Source organism: Rhodnius prolixus, unplaced genomic scaffold, assembly GCF_049639745.1.
Source record: "Rhodnius prolixus isolate KJV_2025 unplaced genomic scaffold, Rpr scaffold_1, whole genome shotgun sequence".
NCBI lineage: Eukaryota > Metazoa > Arthropoda > Insecta > Hemiptera > Reduviidae > Rhodnius > Rhodnius prolixus.
In genome coordinates, this window is record NW_027411581.1 from 1,574,963 (window position 1) to 1,601,278 (window position 26,316).

The 26,316-nt window shown below is 35.8% G+C and overlaps 1 protein-coding gene across 8 annotated transcripts in view; it reads left to right on the plus strand.

Annotated features, from left to right (window-relative positions):
- The window catches only part of LOC141452258 (GTPase-activating Rap/Ran-GAP domain-like protein 3), a 387,611-nt gene that overhangs the window by 238,923 nt on the left and 122,372 nt on the right, over positions 1–26,316 (plus strand). The window contains exon 2 of one of the 8 annotated variants that reach the window (XM_074124233.1): positions 2,590–2,834. The exons of the other annotated variants lie outside the window; for them this stretch is intronic. Coding sequence (XP_073980334.1) covers positions 2,602–2,834 — 233 coding nt within the window. The 5' untranslated portion in view covers positions 2,590–2,601. The remainder of the gene's footprint in view (positions 1–2,589; positions 2,835–26,316) is intronic. 8 annotated transcript variants of the gene reach the window in all.

Here is a 26,316-nt window from a genome sequence, read left to right on the forward strand (position 1 = left end):
TTGAGAAAATCGTACTTCCGGTGGCCTGATTTTTTGATTGTGAAAATGCTCTGTTGGCGCCTTAAGCACCAATTAAATTTAGATTTTCTGCGATTTTTTCCTTTTTCTTTTTATTTAAGGAAAATACTCCCTCAAGGAAGCGTTCTAGGCCCTTTCCTTTTTCTAATATACACTGCTGACTTACCTCTGTCCCAAAATAAAATAGTTTCAACATTCGCTGATGATACTGCTATACTTTCATCCCACTCCGATCCGGTGCAAGCCAATCAGAACAGTCAAATCCATTTAAATCTTCTCGAAACCTGGTTTCGAAAATAGAAAATAAAAATTAATGAACAAAAATCAGTGCACATTACTTTTACATTACGAAAATCTGCAAGTCCACCAGTTCTACAGAAACGGTGTAACGATTCCTCTAGTTGACGTAGTACAATACTTAGGACTGTACATTGACAAGAGACTCACCTGGTACCCACATACTCGACTGAAACGACAAGACGTGAACAGACACGCTACAAGCTACTTACTAGACTACTTGACCGTAGATCCAAACTCGACTTGAATCACAAACTGACAATTTACAAAACACTGTCAAGACCCATATGGACATACGGAGCTGAAGTGTGAGGCTCAACTAAACCTTCTAACTCCAAACGCCTGCAGACACTACAGTCAAAAATCCTACGGAAAATCCTGAATGCTCCTTACTACATTTCTAACCTTACAATACACACCGACCTTCACATCCCTTTCGTCACTGACCTAATAAAGTCTCGCTACCGTAAATTTCACAGCCTCCTAGCTCTCCATCCTAATCCTCTTGTCCAACAACTCTCCTCTCTAAACCTTTCAGACAATCCTCCTCGTCGACTGAAGCGGAAGTGGCCTAGAGATCTGTTGTGATTAAATCAATGTGAAAGAGTTTCACCAGTGGGTGATTGCTCCAACCATGACTTTTCAAGAGAACTGAACCAATAAGATCAAATTTACTTGTTGCAACTATTTTTGCAGTTGTAAATATGGCAAATAAAGTGAAAAAAAAAGGAGAATACGAAGACACTTTTTAAAAACTCATTTTTCGAACTCATAACAGATATTTCCGGTGAAAATTCAACATTGAAAATTTGCTCCATTGAAATAATACCTTACCTGGTAACAGACAATAACTTACTTCATAGCCTAAGAGAATGAAATAATCGATACTTGAATAAATGAATAAATAATCCTTATTATTTATTAGGACATTTAGGAGTGGTCGTAAAATGGAGGAACGTCTTTTATCCCTTAACGGCTGACTGCTCCTGAAGGTCTATAAAGATATTAAGGTCAATAACAGGACCTATTAATAGTAATAATAAAATGTACCGAGAGATTTTTACGATCGATTCTTATCCAATCATCTTTATTGCTGCAAAAGTAAAAAAATAATAAAATTCTAATTTCTTGATAAAAATATTAACAATTCTAATAAAATAGTGAAATAGTTCTGTGGGGGAAATTTATTAACAACAGTCATGCCAACCGTATGTAAGCGGTTCAGTTGGTAGAATTGGCATGTTGTATGGCCTGGTAGCGTGCTCTCACACAAGTCCCCATGTATGAATACAGTTTTGTATTATTTATTGAAAATTTATTCCACGACCTTTTTTTTTAAACACTCGTAAAAAAAGTTTTCTTTTAAAGACCTCCCCAAGTACAGAGTTGTATGGCAGCGCGCCAAGTGGCGGTAGCTGGAAAGTGTGTATCAGCTGATGCGTTCAGTTCAGCGAGGGAAGGTTATAAACAGTTAATGTGGTAAAAAAAACTTCACTTTCTAGGCCCAGTACTACTAAATATTTCTCCAATATCTTTTACAAAATATTAAATACTTGTAAATAAACAACTGCATATCGATCGCCAATAGAGTGCAGTTATGTCGCATGTTTCCGTGGTCACCTTGCAACCGTTGTTGAATATTTCTGTTTTGAATATGTAAATGATCTTAACATCGATTACAGGCTAAATATATCTAGCTTTGTCTCCCTCTTTCCGTTGCAAGCTAGAGGAAGTACGGCAAAAGAAAAAAAATTATTTCTATTAAAAGGAAGTAGTGTGAACAGGTCGAATTTTCACCGGATGCCGCAAAAAGTTAGTTAATAGAAAATGGGTTTGACTGTATTTGTGAGCTAAATATTCTCAACATGGAAGATATTCGCTGGAAGCTTCCGGTAACGTTCGGGTACTATAAAACTTAAACTTCAAATAAACTCGATTTAATCTTTTTATCTATGGCCAAACCACAGCTATCTTGATCTCCTTAACTGGCACGAGGTGAAGTTTACCTTCATTTCCGACTTGTCTTGGATTCTGGGTTTCGATTTCTACCTTCTCTTTTGTCTAGCAGGTCATTTTCAAAAATCTATTTCAGATGCTCATTTCTATACATGTACAAATCATCTGCAATTATTGGTTGCCCATCTCTAAGCAAATCGAAACATGGATTTATTACATAACCAAATCCAAAATATTGTCAATGAGTTTGCTGCGAACATTTTGATTTTCTTTTCATCTAAACCAATCATTCACTTTTCGGATCCGCCGCATTTTTAGGCATTTTGGAAGATGTCCGAAGGAATGCTGAAACAGGTACTCTGTAAGTCTGGCTCGTCGTTAGATTTGCGCGTGAAAGAGGAGGAAGAATCGCCGGGGCCGTTACGACGTGTGTTCACCACGCACGCCAGACGAAGATCCAGGAAGAAGCGACAGTCTGGCCAACACTCCGGCTACGCCCTTTCCACCATAATGAAAGAGCCTTTGCGGGTCGTACACTCAGTGCCGCTGGGATATTCTAATTGGTTAGTTTCTTTTTCTATTAATTGTTTTATTTCTAATTATTTAATTTCCTTTTACGAATAATTGCTTTTCCAAAGTCTTTGTCAAGATTCCAATAATTTGAACTAAAAATTTGTTACAATTCTTTAACAAAGGTAACTTTTTTCTTAAATAGTCTCTAAATAATGGGGTCCATTAATATTCTGAATTTAGTGAACGTGGGTTCAAATTTTAATCTCTATTTTGATTTTTTGCATCAGATCGCGCTGGCACACCCTCACAAATGTAAATGTAATGGACTGTTAAATTTAGCAAAATTCTAGATTTGAAATTACATGCTAATAATAATAAATAAAGTAGGGGCGGGCGGTGGTCTAGTGGTCAAGAGCGTGGCTTTGTGTGCGGGAGATTGCCAGATCGAATCCAGCGTTTGGCGGCTACTTTTTATTTGTTAGAAAAAATTGTTTATATTGAAGTATGAGCTTCTGTCCACGTACGCCACACGTAATTGGTAGTTGGACGTTAAAGTAACAATTGTTTTGGTCGAATACTTTGGAATGGAATCGTAATTCGTGTGTGTGTATGTACGCTTAAAGCTCAAAGTGATCCGACTGTTTCCGGTTCTTATAAGAGCCACTTCATTTCATCTGTCTAATTGAGTTTAGTTTATTTTTTTACAACTTAATTTTAGTCAAATTATTTTCAAGTGATTTATTTTAAAATGACCAAATACGTGTATCAAACAGTCAACGACGTAGTTTTCTTGACCCCTCCCTTCATTTAATTTCATGACGCAAATACAATCATTGAAATATTTTAATGAGCAAACTCTTAATTAAGTAAATGACCACAAGACAAAGTCGTGCGAGTGTGATGAACCTGTTTTCTCATTTTGCTCGTAATCATGGTAACCGTAAAAATAATCAAATTCATTCTGAAATGAAGTGTTTCCTAGCAAACAGGAAATGATTTAGTGAGTGGGTTTCCTCCAGCGGGAAACACATTTTTAAACCATCTTCTCTCTTCTTCAAGACTCGGGGAGAACAAGTCTTATTGAATTTGCATACACACACTTATTGAAATTGGGCGTAACTCGAGTGTGATGTTGATTGGGTTGAGAGGAGGGGTGGACGACACTGCCATCCAGATCCGCGGCTGATAATCAGAGACTCGTGCCTCTCCCGGTGATGCCACCCGCAATCCCCGTGTGATGGCTAAGGATTAGTGACGCAAGCATGCACTCTGCCCCGCCCACTAATCCTCTTTAGCCGGCTTTTCTGTTCCATTTACCATTTTATTTATTGTGGGATTATTTGTTCTATTTATGTTTTTGCTTTTAGACATTTTCACACTTTTTTTTTGTTTTAACCTTGTTTTCGTACGTGCAGTGCAATTCTAGAGGAAGTGATGCTGTGATACAGGATACGTATAACATGAATGAGTAGCACGATGAGTTATTTCTCTCTCAATAACTCAGTTTCATTCATAAAAATGTGCTGTGAACACTTTCACCACTTTCTCAATATTCTGATTCATTCATTTCCTTCAAACTCGGAACTTTTAGTAAAGCATTAGTTTGTACAAAAAAATCGTAGATAGCGCTGAAGTGGTACCTTTTAAGGGAAGTCTTTACCAACATGGTAGTAATGTTCACGTGGACTGAATGTGATCGGTCCTAGGACCCGAACATGAACAGACGACCTAGGACATGTCCACTAGGACAGGGATGGCGAACCTTTTTTTGGAGACGTGGGTCAAATTTTGTTCATTTTTTTTTTTAGTACTAGCTCTTGGGTCACTGATGCCCATTAAGTTTAAAAATTTTAAACTGAATATTTTCAAAACTAAACATTTTTAAAATTCAGTTGGCTTAACTGGGTAAAACGTGACGAAACAAGTGGCTATGGAAGTCTCTTTTTACAAACAAAACTGAACAAAACCTGAACAAAAGTGTGTTTTATCTGAAGAGAAATCTAAATATGGTTATTTGCTTTGGGTTGTCGATTTTTTTTAACAAACAAAATATGAGTAAAATTATACATTTTTATTTGATATTTTGTAAACACTTTTGCTTTAGTTCAAATACTACAAAAGCATTTGTCGTCATTTGCGTTTTAGAACTGTAATGATCAAACTAAAGGTTATAGATAGCATTTAAATTGCTTTTGTGTCAATGCGTGATTGAAAAAAAATTACAGATTGAATATAAATTATCCACAACAATTAGAAAATCTAAATCAACCCGCGTAAACAAACAAATGGTTGCCTAGCAATTATTGTGGGTCAGTGAAAAAGCTTGCGCGGGTCAGTCATTGGTTCGCCATTACTGTCCTAAGACATGAACAGACAAGACAGAAGACACACCAACTCTCTAATGATGTAAAAACAGTATATTGTAAATTAGCCCTGAAGATGACCTAGTCCCTAGATCGAAAGCTCGGCAGAATAAAGTTTATAATTGACTAAAACTGGCAATTATTTTTTCATCCTATTGAAACTATGATTCAGTCACCAAAAAATAGTGAACAGTAATTACAAGACGAACAGTCCATGAACAGACAAGACAGAAGACACACCAACTCTCTAATGATGTAAAAACAGTATATTGTAAATTAGCCCTGAAGATGACCTAGTCCCTAGATCGAAAGCTCGGCAGAATAAAGTTTATAATTGACTAAAACTGGCAATTATTTTTTCATCCTATTGAAACTATGATTCAGTCACCAAAAAATAGTGAACAGTAATTACAAGACGAACAGTCCATGAACAGACAAGACAGAAGACACACCAACTCTCTAATGATGTAAAAACAGTATATTGTAAATTAGCCCTGAAGATGACCTAGTCCCTAGGTCGAAAGTTCCGGCATAATGAAAGTTTATAATTGACTAAAACTGGCAATTATTTTTTCATCCTATTGAAACTATGATTCAGTCACCAAAAAATAGTGAACAGTAATTACAAGACGAACAGTCCATGAACAGACAAGACAGAAGACACACCAACTCTCTAATGATGTAAAAACAGTATATTGTAAATTAGCCCTGAAGATGACCTAGTCCCTAGGTCGAAAGTTCCGGCATAATGAAAGTTTATAATTGACTAAAACTGGCAATTATTTTTTCATCCTATTGAAACTATGATTCAGTCACCAAAAAATAGTGAACAGTAATTACAAGACGAACAGTCCATGAACAGACAAGACAGAAGACACACCAACTCTCTAATGATGTAAAAACAGTATATTGTAAATTAGCCCTGAAGATGACCTAGTCCCTAGATCGAAAGCTCGGCAGAATAAAGTTTATAATTGACTAAAACTGGCAATTATTTTTTCATCCTATTGAAACTATGATTCAGTCACCAAAAATAGTGAACAGTAATTACAAGACGAACAGTCCATGAACAGACAAGACAGAAGACACACCAACTCTCTAATGATGTAAAAACAGTATATTGTAAATTAGCCCTGAAGATGACCTAGTCCCTAGGTCGAAAGTTCCGGCATAATGAAAGTTTATAATTGACTAAAACTGGCAATTATTTTTTCATCCTATTGAAACTATGATTCAGTCACCAAAAATAGTGAACAGTAATTACAAGACGAACAGTCCATGAACAGACAAGACAGAAGACACACCAACTCTCTAATGATGTAAAAACAGTATATTGTAAATTAGCCCTGAAGATGACCTAGTCCCTAGATCGAAAGCTCGGCAGAATAAAGTTTATAATTGACTAAAACTGGCAATTATTTTTTCATCCTATTGAAACTATGATTCAGTCACCAAAAAATAGTGAACAGTAATTACAAGACGAACAGTCCATGAACAGACAAGACAGAAGACACACCAACTCTCTAATGATGTAAAAACAGTATATTGTAAATTAGCCCTGAAGATGACCTAGTCCCTAGATCGAAAGCTCGGCAGAATAAAGTTTATAATTGACTAAAACTGGCAATTATTTTTTCATCCTATTGAAACTATGATTCAGTCACCAAAAATAGTGAACAGTAATTACAAGACGAACAGTCCATGAACAGACAAGACAGAAGACACACCAACTCTCTAATGATGTAAAAACAGTATATTGTAAATTAGCCCTGAAGATGACCTAGTCCCTAGATCGAAAGCTCGGCAGAATAAAGTTTATAATTGACTAAAACTGGCAATTATTTTTTCATCCTATTGAAACTATGATTCAGTCACCAAAAATAGTGAACAGTAATTACAAGACGAACAGTCCATGAACAGACAAGACAGAAGACACACCAACTCTCTAATGATGTAAAAACAGTATATTGTAAATTAGCCCTGAAGATGACCTAGTCCCTAGATCGAAAGCTCGGCAGAATAAAGTTTATAATTGACTAAAACTGGCAATTATTTTTTCATCCTATTGAAACTATGATTCAGTCACCAAAAAATAGTGAACAGTAATTACAAGACGAACAGTCCATGAACAGACAAGACAGAAGACACACCAACTCTCTAATGATGTAAAAACAGTATATTGTAAATTAGCCCTGAAGATGACCTAGTCCCTAGGTCGAAAGTTCCGGCATAATGAAAGTTTATAATTGACTAAAACTGGCAATTATTTTTTCATCCTATTGAAACTATGATTCAGTCACCAAAAAATAGTGAACAGTAATTACAAGACGAACAGTCCATGAACAGACAAGACAGAAGACACACCAACTCTCTAATGATGTAAAAACAGTATATTGTAAATTAGCCCTGAAGATGACCTAGTCCCTAGGTCGAAAGTTCCGGCATAATGAAAGTTTATAATTGACTAAAACTGGCAATTATTTTTTCATCCTATTGAAACTATGATTCAGTCACCAAAAATAGTGAACAGTAATTACAAGACGAACAGTCCATGAACAGACAAGACAGAAGACACACCAACTCTCTAATGATGTAAAAACAGTATATTGTAAATTAGCCCTGAAGATGACCTAGTCCCTAGATCGAAAGCTCGGCAGAATAAAGTTTATAATTGACTAAAACTGGCAATTATTTTTTCATCCTATTGAAACTATGATTCAGTCACCAAAAATAGTGAACAGTAATTACAAGACGAACAGTCCATGAACAGACAAGACAGAAGACACACCAACTCTCTAATGATGTAAAAACAGTATATTGTAAATTAGCCCTGAAGATGACCTAGTCCCTAGATCGAAAGCTCGGCAGAATAAAGTTTATAATTGACTAAAACTGGCAATTATTTTTTCATCCTATTGAAACTATGATTCAGTCACCAAAAAATAGTGAACAGTAATTACAAGACGAACAGTCCATGAACAGACAAGACAGAAGACACACCAACTCTCTAATGATGTAAAAACAGTATATTGTAAATTAGCCCTGAAGATGACCTAGTCCCTAGATCGAAAGCTCGGCAGAATAAAGTTTATAATTGACTAAAACTGGCAATTATTTTTTCATCCTATTGAAACTATGATTCAGTCACCAAAAATAGTGAACAGTAATTACAAGACGAACAGTCCATGAACAGACAAGACAGAAGACACACCAACTCTCTAATGATGTAAAAACAGTATATTGTAAATTAGCCCTGAAGATGACCTAGTCCCTAGATCGAAAGCTCGGCAGAATAAAGTTTATAATTGACTAAAACTGGCAATTATTTTTTCATCCTATTGAAACTATGATTCAGTCACCAAAAAATAGTGAACAGTAATTACAAGACGAACAGTCCATGAACAGACAAGACAGAAGACACACCAACTCTCTAATGATGTAAAAACAGTATATTGTAAATTATCCCTGAAGATGACCTAGTCCCTAGGTCGAAAGTTCCGGCATAATGAAAGTTTATAATTGACTAAAACTGGCAATTATTTTTTCATCCTATTGAAACTATGATTCAGTCACCAAAAAATAGTGAACAGTAATTACAAGACGAACAGTCCATGAACAGACAAGACAGAAGACACACCAACTCTCTAATGATGTAAAAACAGTATATTGTAAATTAGCCCTGAAGATGACCTAGTCCCTAGGTCGAAAGTTCCGGCATAATGAAAGTTTATAATTGACTAAAACTGGCAATTATTTTTTCATCCTATTGAAACTATGATTCAGTCACCAAAAAATAGTGAACAGTAATTACAAGACGAACAGTCCATGAACAGACAAGACAGAAGACACACCAACTCTCTAATGATGTAAAAACAGTATATTGTAAATTAGCCCTGAAGATGACCTAGTCCCTAGATCGAAAGCTCGGCAGAATAAAGTTTATAATTGACTAAAACTGGCAATTATTTTTTCATCCTATTGAAACTATGATTCAGTCACCAAAAAATAGTGAACAGTAATTACAAGACGAACAGTCCATGAACAGACAAGACAGAAGACACACCAACTCTCTAATGATGTAAAAACAGTATATTGTAAATTAGCCCTGAAGATGACCTAGTCCCTAGGTCGAAAGTTCCGGCATAATGAAAGTTTATAATTGACTAAAACTGGCAATTATTTTTTCATCCTATTGAAACTATGATTCAGTCACCAAAAATAGTGAACAGTAATTACAAGACGAACAGTCCATGAACAGACAAGACAGAAGACACACCAACTCTCTAATGATGTAAAAACAGTATATTGTAAATTAGCCCTGAAGATGACCTAGTCCCTAGATCGAAAGCTCGGCAGAATAAAGTTTATAATTGACTAAAACTGGCAATTATTTTTTCATCCTATTGAAACTATGATTCAGTCACCAAAAAATAGTGAACAGTAATTACAAGACGAACAGTCCATGAACAGACAAGACAGAAGACACACCAACTCTCTAATGATGTAAAAACAGTATATTGTAAATTAGCCCTGAAGATGACCTAGTCCCTAGATCGAAAGCTCGGCAGAATAAAGTTTATAATTGACTAAAACTGGCAATTATTTTTTCATCCTATTGAAACTATGATTCAGTCACCAAAAATAGTGAACAGTAATTACAAGACGAACAGTCCATGAACAGACAAGACAGAAGACACACCAACTCTCTAATGATGTAAAAACAGTATATTGTAAATTAGCCCTGAAGATGACCTAGTCCCTAGATCGAAAGCTCGGCAGAATAAAGTTTATAATTGACTAAAACTGGCAATTATTTTTTCATCCTATTGAAACTATGATTCAGTCACCAAAAAATAGTGAACAGTAATTACAAGACGAACAGTCCATGAACAGACAAGACAGAAGACACACCAACTCTCTAATGATGTAAAAACAGTATATTGTAAATTAGCCCTGAAGATGACCTAGTCCCTAGGTCGAAAGTTCCGGCATAATGAAAGTTTATAATTGACTAAAACTGGCAATTATTTTTTCATCCTATTGAAACTATGATTCAGTCACCAAAAAATAGTGAACAGTAATTACAAGACGAACAGTCCATGAACAGACAAGACAGAAGACACACCAACTCTCTAATGATGTAAAAACAGTATATTGTAAATTAGCCCTGAAGATGACCTAGTCCCTAGGTCGAAAGTTCCGGCATAATGAAAGTTTATAATTGACTAAAACTGGCAATTATTTTTTCATCCTATTGAAACTATGATTCAGTCACCAAAAAATAGTGAACAGTAATTACAAGACGAACAGTCCATGAACAGACAAGACAGAAGACACACCAACTCTCTAATGATGTAAAAACAGTATATTGTAAATTAGCCCTGAAGATGACCTAGTCCCTAGATCGAAAGCTCGGCAGAATAAAGTTTATAATTGACTAAAACTGGCAATTATTTTTTCATCCTATTGAAACTATGATTCAGTCACCAAAAAATAGTGAACAGTAATTACAAGACGAACAGTCCATGAACAGACAAGACAGAAGACACACCAACTCTCTAATGATGTAAAAACAGTATATTGTAAATTAGCCCTGAAGATGACCTAGTCCCTAGGTCGAAAGTTCCGGCATAATGAAAGTTTATAATTGACTAAAACTGGCAATTATTTTTTCATCCTATTGAAACTATGATTCAGTCACCAAAAATAGTGAACAGTAATTACAAGACGAACAGTCCATGAACAGACAAGACAGAAGACACACCAACTCTCTAATGATGTAAAAACAGTATATTGTAAATTAGCCCTGAAGATGACCTAGTCCCTAGATCGAAAGCTCGGCAGAATAAAGTTTATAATTGACTAAAACTGGCAATTATTTTTTCATCCTATTGAAACTATGATTCAGTCACCAAAAATAGTGAACAGTAATTACAAGACGAACAGTCCATGAACAGACAAGACAGAAGACACACCAACTCTCTAATGATGTAAAAACAGTATATTGTAAATTAGCCCTGAAGATGACCTAGTCCCTAGATCGAAAGCTCGGCAGAATAAAGTTTATAATTGACTAAAACTGGCAATTATTTTTTCATCCTATTGAAACTATGATTCAGTCACCAAAAAATAGTGAACAGTAATTACAAGACGAACAGTCCATGAACAGACAAGACAGAAGACACACCAACTCTCTAATGATGTAAAAACAGTATATTGTAAATTAGCCCTGAAGATGACCTAGTCCCTAGATCGAAAGCTCGGCAGAATAAAGTTTATAATTGACTAAAACTGGCAATTATTTTTTCATCCTATTGAAACTATGATTCAGTCACCAAAAATAGTGAACAGTAATTACAAGACGAACAGTCCATGAACAGACAAGACAGAAGACACACCAACTCTCTAATGATGTAAAAACAGTATATTGTAAATTAGCCCTGAAGATGACCTAGTCCCTAGATCGAAAGCTCGGCAGAATAAAGTTTATAATTGACTAAAACTGGCAATTATTTTTTCATCCTATTGAAACTATGATTCAGTCACCAAAAAATAGTGAACAGTAATTACAAGACGAACAGTCCATGAACAGACAAGACAGAAGACACACCAACTCTCTAATGATGTAAAAACAGTATATTGTAAATTAGCCCTGAAGATGACCTAGTCCCTAGATCGAAAGCTCGGCAGAATAAAGTTTATAATTGACTAAAACTGGCAATTATTTTTTCATCCTATTGAAACTATGATTCAGTCACCAAAAATAGTGAACAGTAATTACAAGACGAACAGTCCATGAACAGACAAGACAGAAGACACACCAACTCTCTAATGATGTAAAAACAGTATATTGTAAATTAGCCCTGAAGATGACCTAGTCCCTAGATCGAAAGCTCGGCAGAATAAAGTTTATAATTGACTAAAACTGGCAATTATTTTTTCATCCTATTGAAACTATGATTCAGTCACCAAAAATAGTGAACAGTAATTACAAGACGAACAGTCCATGAACAGACAAGACAGAAGACACACCAACTCTCTAATGATGTAAAAACAGTATATTGTAAATTAGCCCTGAAGATGACCTAGTCCCTAGATCGAAAGCTCGGCAGAATAAAGTTTATAATTGACTAAAACTGGCAATTATTTTTTCATCCTATTGAAACTATGATTCAGTCACCAAAAATAGTGAACAGTAATTACAAGACGAACAGTCCATGAACAGACAAGACAGAAGACACACCAACTCTCTAATGATGTAAAAACAGTATATTGTAAATTAGCCCTGAAGATGACCTAGTCCCTAGATCGAAAGCTCGGCAGAATAAAGTTTATAATTGACTAAAACTGGCAATTATTTTTTCATCCTATTGAAACTATGATTCAGTCACCAAAAATAGTGAACAGTAATTACAAGACGAACAGTCCATGAACAGACAAGACAGAAGACACACCAACTCTCTAATGATGTAAAAACAGTATATTGTAAATTAGCCCTGAAGATGACCTAGTCCCTAGATCGAAAGCTCGGCAGAATAAAGTTTATAATTGACTAAAACTGGCAATTATTTTTTCATCCTATTGAAACTATGATTCAGTCACCAAAAATAGTGAACAGTAATTACAAGACGAACAGTCCATGAACAGACAAGACAGAAGACACACCAACTCTCTAATGATGTAAAAACAGTATATTGTAAATTAGCCCTGAAGATGACCTAGTCCCTAGATCGAAAGCTCGGCAGAATAAAGTTTATAATTGACTAAAACTGGCAATTATTTTTTCATCCTATTGAAACTATGATTCAGTCACCAAAAAATAGTGAACAGTAATTACAAGACGAACAGTCCATGAACAGACAAGACAGAAGACACACCAACTCTCTAATGATGTAAAAACAGTATATTGTAAATTAGCCCTGAAGATGACCTAGTCCCTAGATCGAAAGCTCGGCAGAATAAAGTTTATAATTGACTAAAACTGGCAATTATTTTTTCATCCTATTGAAACTATGATTCAGTCACCAAAAAATAGTGAACAGTAATTACAAGACGAACAGTCCATGAACAGACAAGACAGAAGACACACCAACTCTCTAATGATGTAAAAACAGTATATTGTAAATTAGCCCTGAAGATGACCTAGTCCCTAGATCGAAAGCTCGGCAGAATAAAGTTTATAATTGACTAAAACTGGCAATTATTTTTTCATCCTATTGAAACTATGATTCAGTCACCAAAAAATAGTGAACAGTAATTACAAGACGAACAGTCCATGAACAGACAAGACAGAAGACACACCAACTCTCTAATGATGTAAAAACAGTATATTGTAAATTAGCCCTGAAGATGACCTAGTCCCTAGATCGAAAGCTCGGCAGAATAAAGTTTATAATTGACTAAAACTGGCAATTATTTTTTCATCCTATTGAAACTATGATTCAGTCACCAAAAGTAATGAACAGTAATTACAAGACGAACAGTCCATGAACAGACAAGACAGAAGACACACCAACTCTCTAATGATGTAAAAACAGTATATTGTAAATTAGCCCTGAAGATGACCTAGTCCCTAGATCGAAAGCTCGGCAGAATAAAGTTTATAATTGACTAAAACTGGCAATTATTTTTTCATCCTATTGAAACTATGATTCAGTCACCAAAAATAGTGAACAGTAATTACAAGACGAACAGTCCATGAACAGACAAGACAGAAGACACACCAACTCTCTAATGATGTAAAAACAGTATATTGTAAATTAGCCCTGAAGATGACCTAGTCCCTAGATCGAAAGCTCGGCAGAATAAAGTTTATAATTGACTAAAACTGGCAATTATTTTTTCATCCTATTGAAACTATGATTCAGTCACCAAAAATAGTGAACAGTAATTACAAGACGAACAGTCCATGAACAGACAAGACAGAAGACACACCAACTCTCTAATGATGTAAAAACAGTATATTGTAAATTAGCCCTGAAGATGACCTAGTCCCTAGATCGAAAGCTCGGCAGAATAAAGTTTATAATTGACTAAAACTGGCAATTATTTTTTCATCCTATTGAAACTATGATTCAGTCACCAAAAAATAGTGAACAGTAATTACAAGACGAACAGTCCATGAACAGACAAGACAGAAGACACACCAACTCTCTAATGATGTAAAAACAGTATATTGTAAATTAGCCCTGAAGATGACCTAGTCCCTAGGTCGAAAGCTCGGCAGAATAAAGTTTATAATTGACTAAAACTGGCAATTATTTTTTCATCCTATTGAAACTATGATTCAGTCACCAAAAATAGTGAACAGTAATTACAAGACGAACAGTCCATGAACAGACAAGACAGAAGACACACCAACTCTCTAATGATGTAAAAACAGTATATTGTAAATTAGCCCTGAAGATGACCTAGTCCCTAGATCGAAAGCTCGGCAGAATAAAGTTTATAATTGACTAAAACTGGCAATTATTTTTTCATCCTATTGAAACTATGATTCAGTCACCAAAAAATAGTGAACAGTAATTACAAGACGAACAGTCCATGAACAGACAAGACAGAAGACACACCAACTCTCTAATGATGTAAAAACAGTATATTGTAAATTAGCCCTGAAGATGACCTAGTCCCTAGATCGAAAGCTCGGCAGAATAAAGTTTATAATTGACTAAAACTGGCAATTATTTTTTCATCCTATTGAAACTATGATTCAGTCACCAAAAATAGTGAACAGTAATTACAAGACGAACAGTCCATGAACAGACAAGACAGAAGACACACCAACTCTCTAATGATGTAAAAACAGTATATTGTAAATTAGCCCTGAAGATGACCTAGTCCCTAGATCGAAAGCTCGGCAGAATAAAGTTTATAATTGACTAAAACTGGCAATTATTTTTTCATCCTATTGAAACTATGATTCAGTCACCAAAAAATAGTGAACAGTAATTACAAGACGAACAGTCCATGAACAGACAAGACAGAAGACACACCAACTCTCTAATGATGTAAAAACAGTATATTGTAAATTAGCCCTGAAGATGACCTAGTCCCTAGATCGAAAGCTCGGCAGAATAAAGTTTATAATTGACTAAAACTGGCAATTATTTTTTCATCCTATTGAAACTATGATTCAGTCACCAAAAATAGTGAACAGTAATTACAAGACGAACAGTCCATGAACAGACAAGACAGAAGACACACCAACTCTCTAATGATGTAAAAACAGTATATTGTAAATTAGCCCTGAAGATGACCTAGTCCCTAGATCGAAAGCTCGGCAGAATAAAGTTTATAATTGACTAAAACTGGCAATTATTTTTTCATCCTATTGAAACTATGATTCAGTCACCAAAAATAGTGAACAGTAATTACAAGACGAACAGTCCATGAACAGACAAGACAGAAGACACACCAACTCTCTAATGATGTAAAAACAGTATATTGTAAATTAGCCCTGAAGATGACCTAGTCCCTAGATCGAAAGCTCGGCAGAATAAAGTTTATAATTGACTAAAACTGGCAATTATTTTTTCATCCTATTGAAACTATGATTCAGTCACCAAAAATAGTGAACAGTAATTACAAGACGAACAGTCCATGAACAGACAAGACAGAAGACACACCAACTCTCTAATGATGTAAAAACAGTATATTGTAAATTAGCCCTGAAGATGACCTAGTCCCTAGATCGAAAGCTCGGCAGAATAAAGTTTATAATTGACTAAAACTGGCAATTATTTTTTCATCCTATTGAAACTATGATTCAGTCACCAAAAATAGTGAACAGTAATTACAAGACGAACAGTCCATGAACAGACAAGACAGAAGACACACCAACTCTCTAATGATGTAAAAACAGTATATTGTAAATTAGCCCTGAAGATGACCTAGTCCCTAGATCGAAAGCTCGGCAGAATAAAGTTTATAATTGACTAAAACTGGCAATTATTTTTTCATCCTATTGAAACTATGATTCAGTCACCAAAAATAGTGAACAGTAATTACAAGACGAACAGTCCATGAACAGACAAGACAGAAGACACACCAACTCTCTAATGATGTAAAAACAGTATATTGTAAATTAGCCCTGAAGATGACCTAGTCCCTAGATCGAAAGCTCGGCAGAATAAAGTTTATAATTGACTAAAACTGGCAATTATTTTTTCATCCTATTGAAACTATGATTCAGTCACCAAAAATAGTGAACAGTAATTACAAGACGAACAGTCCATGAACAGACAAGACAGAAGACACACCAACTCTCTAATGATGTAAAAACAGTATATTGTAAATTAGCCCTGAAGATGACCTAGTCCCTAGATCGAAAGCTCGGCAGAATAAAGTTTATAATTGACTAAAACTGGCAATTATTTTTTCATCCTATTGAAACTATGATTCAGTCACCAAAAATAGTGAACAGTAATTACAAGACGAACAGTCCATGAACAGACAAGACAGAAGACACACCAACTCTCTAATGATGTAAAAACAGTATATTGTAAATTAGCCCTGAAGATGACCTAGTCCCTAGATCGAAAGCTCGGCAGAATAAAGTTTATAATTGACTAAAACTGGCAATTATTTTTTCATCCTATTGAAACTATGATTCAGTCACCAAAAATAGTGAACAGTAATTACAAGACGAACAGTCCATGAACAGACAAGACAGAAGACACACCAACTCTCTAATGATGTAAAAACAGTATATTGTAAATTAGCCCTGAAGATGACCTAGTCCCTAGATCGAAAGCTCGGCAGAATAAAGTTTATAATTGACTAAAACTGGCAATTATTTTTTCATCCTATTGAAACTATGATTCAGTCACCAAAAATAGTGAACAGTAATTACAAGACGAACAGTCCATGAACAGACAAGACAGAAGACACACCAACTCTCTAATGATGTAAAAACAGTATATTGTAAATTAGCCCTGAAGATGACCTAGTCCCTAGATCGAAAGCTCGGCAGAATAAAGTTTATAATTGACTAAAACTGGCAATTATTTTTTCATCCTATTGAAACTATGATTCAGTCACCAAAAAATAGTGAACAGTAATTACAAGACGAACAGTCCATGAACAGACAAGACAGAAGACACACCAACTCTCTAATGATGTAAAAACAGTATATTGTAAATTAGCCCTGAAGATGACCTAGTCCCTAGATCGAAAGCTCGGCAGAATAAAGTTTATAATTGACTAAAACTGGCAATTATTTTTTCATCCTATTGAAACTATGATTCAGTCACCAAAAAATAGTGAACAGTAATTACAAGACGAACAGTCCATGAACAGACAAGACAGAAGACACACCAACTCTCTAATGATGTAAAAACAGTATATTGTAAATTAGCCCTGAAGATGACCTAGTCCCTAGATCGAAAGCTCGGCAGAATAAAGTTTATAATTGACTAAAACTGGCAATTATTTTTTCATCCTATTGAAACTATGATTCAGTCACCAAAAGTAATGAACAGTAATTACAAGACGAACAGTCCATGAACAGACAAGACAGAAGACACACCAACTCTCTAATGATGTAAAAACAGTATATTGTAAATTAGCCCTGAAGATGACCTAGTCCCTAGATCGAAAGCTCGGCAGAATAAAGTTTATAATTGACTAAAACTGGCAATTATTTTTTCATCCTATTGAAACTATGATTCAGTCACCAAAAATAGTGAACAGTAATTACAAGACGAACAGTCCATGAACAGACAAGACAGAAGACACACCAACTCTCTAATGATGTAAAAACAGTATATTGTAAATTAGCCCTGAAGATGACCTAGTCCCTAGATCGAAAGCTCGGCAGAATAAAGTTTATAATTGACTAAAACTGGCAATTATTTTTTCATCCTATTGAAACTATGATTCAGTCACCAAAAATAGTGAACAGTAATTACAAGACGAACAGTCCATGAACAGACAAGACAGAAGACACACCAACTCTCTAATGATGTAAAAACAGTATATTGTAAATTAGCCCTGAAGATGACCTAGTCCCTAGATCGAAAGCTCGGCAGAATAAAGTTTATAATTGACTAAAACTGGCAATTATTTTTTCATCCTATTGAAACTATGATTCAGTCACCAAAAAATAGTGAACAGTAATTACAAGACGAACAGTCCATGAACAGACAAGACAGAAGACACACCAACTCTCTAATGATGTAAAAACAGTATATTGTAAATTAGCCTGAAGATGACCTAGTCCCTAGGTCGAAAGCTCGGCAGAATAAAGTTTATAATTGACTAAAACTGGCAATTATTTTTTCATCCTATTGAAACTATGATTCAGTCACCAAAAATAGTGAACAGTAATTACAAGACGAACAGTCCATGAACAGACAAGACAGAAGACACACCAACTCTCTAATGATGTAAAAACAGTATATTGTAAATTAGCCCTGAAGATGACCTAGTCCCTAGATCGAAAGCTCGGCAGAATAAAGTTTATAATTGACTAAAACTGGCAATTATTTTTTCATCCTATTGAAACTATGATTCAGTCGATTCAGTCACCAAAAATAGTGAACAGTAATTACAAGACGAACAGTCCATGAACAGACAAGACAGAAGACACACCAACTCTCTAATGATGTAAAAACAGTATATTGTAAATTAGCCCTGAAGATGACCTAGTCCCTAGATCGAAAGCTCGGCAGAATAAAGTTTATAATTGACTAAAACTGGCAATTATTTTTTCATCCTATTGAAACTATGATTCAGTCACCAAAAATAGTGAACAGTAATTACAAGACGAACAGTCCATGAACAGACAAGACAGAAGACACACCAACTCTCTAATGATGTAAAAACAGTATATTGTAAATTAGCCCTGAAGATGACCTAGTCCCTAGATCGAAAGCTCGGCAGAATAAAGTTTATAATTGACTAAAACTGGCAATTATTTTTTCATCCTATTGAAACTATGATTCAGTCACCAAAAATAGTGAACAGTAATTACAAGACGAGCAGTCCATGAACAGACAAGACAGAAGACACACCAACTCTCTAATGATGTAAAAACAGTATATTGTAAATTAGCCCTGAAGATGACCTAGTCCCTAGATCGAAAGCTCGGCAGAATAAAGTTTATAATTGACTAAAACTGGCAATTATTTTTTCATCCTATTGAAACTATGATTCAGTCACCAAAAATAGTGAACAGTAATTACAAGACGAACAGTCCATGAACAGACAAGACAGAAGACACACCAACTCTCTAATGATGTAAAAACAGTATATTGTAAATTAGCCCTGAAGATGACCTAGTCCCTAGATCGAAAGCTCGGCAGAATAAAGTTTATAATTGACTAAAACTGGCAATTATTTTTTCATCCTATTGAAACTATGATTCAGTCACCAAAAATAGTGAACAGTAATTACAAGACGAACAGTCCATGAACAGACAAGACAGAAGACACACCAACTCTCTAATGATGTAAAAACAGTATATTGTAAATTAGCCCTGAAGATGACCTAGTCCCTAGATCGAAAGCTCGGCAGAATAAAGTTTATAATTGACTAAAACTGGCAATTATTTTTTCATCCTATTGAAACTATGATTCAGTCACCAAAAAATAGTGAACAGTAATTACAAGACGAACAGTCCATGAACAGACAAGACAGAAGACACACCAACTCTCTAATGATGTAAAAACAGTATATTGTAAATTAGCCCTGAAGATGACCTAGTCCCTAGATCGAAAGCTCGGCAGAATAAAGTTTATAATGACTGAAACTGGCATTAATTTTTTTCATCCTATTAAAACTATGATTCAGTCACCAAAAAATAGTGAACAGTAAAAATTATTAAATTGAAACTATCTGCGATAATTCGTTTTCAGCTTACGGTGACTTACATAGACCCACAGATAGAAACCGCCGTTTCGTCACAAACAATACTTCCGTTGTCGGCAATAAGTGCCCGAATACGATGCCCCTCCCTTACTAGTACAACGAGAACAAGAGTTGACGGTGAAGCAGAAGATTCATTACCACCCCTTCTGCATTGAACTTTAAAGTCCTAAAAGGAAATTAAGTTCTTATGAATTTATAAGCAGCTCTTATTTTAAAGCATAAATAAAGAGAGGGGATTCATTAAAGAGGACAAAAGGGACGGGATGGGAAATTAAGGGAAGCCGACCTAATTACCAACCTACAATGGGAACAGAATGCGTGTGCTCAAACTGAACTCTGTTCAACCCACTTCCTCTTTTACATTAACCACTGCTTCCATCCACCAACTCGAGTAACAATTATGATTTTTAACAACCAAGAACGCTCTTCCAGCCTGAATACTGTATTTATATTACTCGATTTAAAGAAAAAAAGATTCGTGCATTGCAATAAATTACCGAGAGCATCTCTTTTACAGTGGGTCGTTCCAGATTTACTTCCAGCTTCAGCTGAATAATTCAGTATACACCGGGAATGAATAGTTGAAAGCAACCTTAGCCGAAATTGGTGTACTTTGTTATGTCTGCGCATGTAGGCGGTGAACGCGTGCTCGAGTCAGGATATCCGGTCTTGCACACTAAGAACTGCTCTTCAAATTCTAATAAATATTTTAGTCATACTTAATCTAGTTGTAGCTGTACAATATACCTGGGAATGTGGCTAGAGAACTTAACCTTAACTCTTCCCTGTTGAACTGCCCTAAAAGGAAGTTTACATTTTCGTGGAAGTGAATAAACCTAGGCCCTTCCGGTGCAGGGATTTTCCTCAGATTCGGTTTTAGCTGTGCGGGTCTAGCCTCTAACCGCTCGGCTACCGTGGCGACTAGCAAACATACTTTACTATAAATTTCTCATATTAACCATTAAAGGTATAGACTGGGAGTATAGCCTAGTACCGCAATACATCTTAGCTTAGCGGGTCTAGCCTCTAACCGCTCGGATATCGTGGCGACTAGCAAACATACTTTACTATAAATTTCTCATATTAACCATTAAAGGTATAGACTGGGAGTATAGCCTAGTACCGCAATATATCTTAGCTTAGCGGGTCTAGCCTCTAACCGCTCGGATATCGTGGCGACTAGCAAACATACTTTACTATAAATTTCTCATATTAACCATTAAAGGTATAGACTGGGAATATAGCCTAGTACCGCAATACATCTTAGCTTAGCGGGTCTAGCCTCTAACCGCTCGGATATCGTGGCGACTAGCAAACATACTTTACTATAAATTTCTCATATTAACCATTAAAGGTATAGACTGGGAATATAGCCTAGTACCGCAATACATCTTAGCTTCGCGGGTCTAGCCTCTAACCGCTCGGCTACCATGGCGCCTCGCTGTCCCGTTCTACATATGTCCGACGATTAGACCTGTGAGAAGAGTGAGGACCAGGTATTACATCCCTGACATCACTGATGAACGCTCACCCTGCAGAAAGGAGACCCATACTATCTACGGCATGTTATGAGCATTAATCCGCTTACAGATTGGCATGAGTTGTGATTAATCCGCTGGAACTTGACGTTTGAATTACGTAAAACTTAAAATTATTAAACAAAATAAATAAAGTAAAGGTAAAATAAATAAATAAATATAATAAATAAAATGAGATCTGTTATTATATAATACTGTCAAATTATTTTTTGTTAAGAAGTTTTGTAGAAAAGTTTCATAACATCGGCTTGAAAAGCTTCGGATACTAACAACAAATTGTGAATATTAGAGGAAAAGCTGTTGGGAAATTCTACTACTGGTTTTCCACTCATCCCACGACGGCCCGCTCTTTCAATGCGAACCAATCACCCGTCAAAAATCCAATTATTTCAAGATGGCAACATCAATTAGGTTCAAAACAGTTTTTCTTTTTTCCTTTTTTTTTCCTCCCCCTGAAAAGTTTCCATGTTGAATGATTTCCCTCCTCTAAGTTTTCCATTCAATCTTTCCTTTTATGGTTATTTATAATGGGAATAAAATGTCCTATTTTGAATTCAGGGTTTATCAAAGTTTTCATATTAATTCTCCTTTCTTCGTGGTTCACTTTCTGGAATAAACAAGCTACTTAGAAGCAACGTGAACTTTGCCCTTACATTGTCCATGAACCTTCTAAGTTCTAAATCAAGTTCTCCTTATAAATAGGTGTTATTCATTGCTCATGTATATTTAGCTCGTGCACAATGAACATGCAGTTGGTCCACTATTCTTCTAATAACCGGATTCTGTACTTGAAGAGGCCGTGGTGTAAAGTAAGGCTAAATACCCTTTCTAAGGTTATCATCAGTTCATTTGACGTTTATTCTATCTACAGATTTCTTTAGATTTAGGACCAACATTGAAGTGACTAAGAAGGTGCCAAATCTGGTGAATGAGGTAGCCCCAATCACCGGTATCATATCGTCTTAAAACTGTTTTTTTTTTCTTTACAACGTAAAATTGGTCTGCTTTTGTCTGTTAAATGAGGAGAAAATCTAATATTGTTTCTATGCCACTGGAGTCATCGTTTAGACCAGGGGTGTCAAACGCAATTAAACCACGAGCCACTTGGTGCAAAGGGCAAGATTCTCGCGGGTCACAAACAGATTTGAAAAATGTTCCCTAGTTTTCCGGATATCTGGATGCAGAGACTGAGAACAGACAATCTTCTTCAATAAGGCAGATACATGTTTATCCTGTCAATCTTGATCTATATCCTGTTTTATTTAATTTCATAGACGGGAAATAGTTGCTCACCCAAAAAAAAGTATTCCAAAAAATAACACAAAAATTTTTACAGCAAACATTTTTGGATATTTCTCACCTAAATAAGAATATATTTTTGGGGAATTCCCTACTTCGTCTTTTAAAAAACCGAATCATTCTGGAATTCCACTGAGAGTGTCTGGACATATAGGTTTCCAAACGCCCCCTGGAACTAAGTCAGCGCGTTTTTACAAGTCCACAGGCCTCGCAGGAAAGGCCCTGGGGCCACGCGTATACTCGTCTTCAGAAGTAACGGAAACTGGAAATTGTGTGTACCCGGATATTGCCTCCATCTCCCCTAAGTGCTATTTCCTTCATAGAAAACTTTTTCTAATTTCATTTTGTTTCAGTACATCGTGGGCCACTAGGAATTACCTCGGGGTCCGCCATTTTGACACCCCTGGTTTAGACGTTTGGTCAAATTATAGGGCAATCCAACAGTAGGTTTGCCCTAAGTGCCTCAGTTAATATTTGCTAGTTATTGTTACGTATCTGCAAATAAAAAATAATACACTTTTTGCGGCCTTAGCAAACCTTTTTATTACCTCCTCACTTTAACTGAATAAATATTTGATAAAAATTCAGTCGAAGCACATTCTTTTGAAGTAATGAAAATTATTACAGAGATATATTGCGCGCCAAAGAAATCTATGTGTTTATGTGTACGTACATACTCGTACATCTGTGAGTATGTATAATCGCGCCAAAAATTAGAGTGTAACGGAAGAATCTTTTTTCTTTTTTTTGGGAGGAAAATTCTTGTTATATTAAATAATTGGCGTAAAAGCGGAATTGGCGTTAACTACGTCACTGTGGAAAAGAGGGTTTAGTGGCGTTATGTTTACGCCACTAGTACATCGCCCATTGTATTGTTATAAAGAACTTTACGGGAAAAATCTTGTTGTATAAAAAACGATTGCCATAAAAATTAGTGACGCTCATAATAACTGCCTAAATGTGCAAATTACGTGACAATGGTCGACAAATTTTTACACTCTAGAAGATCGTTCCATCGTAGGATTGGTTATACCAATAATATTTACATTAAAAAAATTAACTCCCAGTTAGAAGCACTATTTAACGATTGTGAGTTTTGTGCTAGAATCCCCACTTTATACCTATTATCTTGACACGCCCCCCCCATACCCTTCTATCTCTCTCATAAAGGTTTGCTGGACTTTTTGCAAGGACTTAATACTTAAACAACTACAGAAATGGTTTTCTCCAAATTTGTCACTTATATATTACTTTTCCTAGTTTAAAAAGAATTAACTAAAGTTTTCGAAAGATCGTGGTAAACTTCCTGAGAAATTCGCACATCCGGTTTTCAATTTTAGCAATAATTTAATTATAATTAGAGAGCTTTACGTTGCACTAAAGTTACTAATACAGCTCCCTCCACTTAGAGATTACTCCTCGTCAAAAAAAAAATTGTCTTTTTTCGACGTCGTCTTTTTTCACTGCGCTGCCTCCATCCAATGGGTGTTCTCTCGTCCATCGCTCGATTGACACCTGTAAAAGATATCACAATGAGAGAGAAACACAATAATCATTCAACCATTCTCATGACTAACTTTTACAAAATTTACCAGATTAATTTTTCTACAAAATTTGGAATTTTTACTAAAAAAATAAAGTTGTCGTCAAAAAAAAAGTCCTAAAATGACTTTTCATTAAAAAATATTGCAAACAAAAGTAACAGATACAATGAGTTTATAAATTTAAGGAAAATCTAGAAGCTATTTAGGAACATGTCTATATAAATTGAAGAATCAATGCAGCAATGGAGTGGTTCCGGTTCCGTAGTATTGAACGCTATGTTACTGTCACATTAGACAACTGATTACATGAAACAAAGCTTGACAGAACCTGTGGCAAACAGGCAAAGATACCCGGTGTACTACAAAGATTGCTGCTTAACCAATCAGCTCAGTCTTCAACCAAAAGTTGATAGTATTTCTACATCCGCTCAGTTCGTTGTGTCTGCTGAATCTCTTCGCCTCACAAGACAAACCCACTGTGGGCGTCCACCGCGGACCCACTTCTGACGAACTGACAGCTTACGGGCTTAAGTCTTGCGACCCCCCCCCCAAAAAAAAAGAAGCCGAATACTTAGGCGCCACATCGCTACTTCATAGCCCGCCCAGACATAGAAAAGACCCTCGGGAAATACCCTTAATGAACATCCTGATAACCCTCAACCAACTCTTCTCATCGTCCAAACTCCTTTCACTCCAGCAGAAATCAAATCATTATCTGAAAACTGTCACTCACAAAGTGAATTGCGTAGCCTTCCCTCCATTCATTGGAACTACAGCGCTACAAACGCCCAATTAAATCATCCATTAAATCAATAACTATTTCTTTAATGGTCATATTTATTACGTAAGTGTGCATGCTGTGACGTTATAAACGTGCTAACGTCATACCGCTGTTATTAGCTAATTATATTTCATCATTAAAATTCATGGTGGGGTGGTCGGGTGGCAACTGGAATAGGAAGCCCAAAAATTGTAAATATTTCTGTTACTTCCGCTATAACATGCAACATCCCCCGGTTTGCCATTTAGCATGCTCATTATTAATTTGCATGTGTGAATGTTTTTCTGGTATTTTTGCCAATTTTATTAATTAATTGTGAGTGTTATTGTTATGTGCGTGTTTATGAATTTTATTTTATTAATTAAATTAAAGCATGCTAAGGATCTTTTTGGTCTACCAAAACTAAATCGTCTTTTTTCACCGCGCTGCCTCCATCCAATGGATGTTCTCTCGTCCATCGCACAGTGATGACACCTGTAAAAAATATCACAATGAGAGAGAAAAATAATCATTCAACCATTCTCATGGCTAGCTTTTGCAAAATTTACCACATTAATTTTCCAAAAAATTTGGAATTTTTACTAAAAAAATAAAGTTGACGTCAATATTGTACAGGTTGATACAGGCGCCACGGTAGCCGAGCGGTTAGAGGCAAGTTTCGCAAAGCTATGATGTTTATTTTTTTTGTTTTTTTTCACACACCGGATGGGCCGTTCCCGAGCTCTCGCTCATAACAGCCCAGCTATGATGTATTGCGGTACTAGGCTATATTCCCCAGTCTATACCTTTAATGGGTAATATGAGAAATTTATAGTAAAGTATGTTTTCTAGACGCCACGGTAGCCGAGCGGTTAGAGGCTAGTCCCGCAAAGCTATGATGTATTGCGGTACTAGGCTATATTTCCCAGTCTATACCTTTAATGGTTAATATGAGAAATTTATAGTAAAGTATGTTTACTAGTCGCCACGATAGCCGAGCGGTTAGAGGCTAGTCTCGCAAAGCTATGATATATTGCGGTACTAGGCTATATTCCCCAGTCTATACCTTTAATGGTTAATATGAGAAATTTATAGTAAAGTATGTTTTCTAGACGCCACGATAGCCGAGCGGTTATAGGCTAGACCCGCAAAGCTAAGTT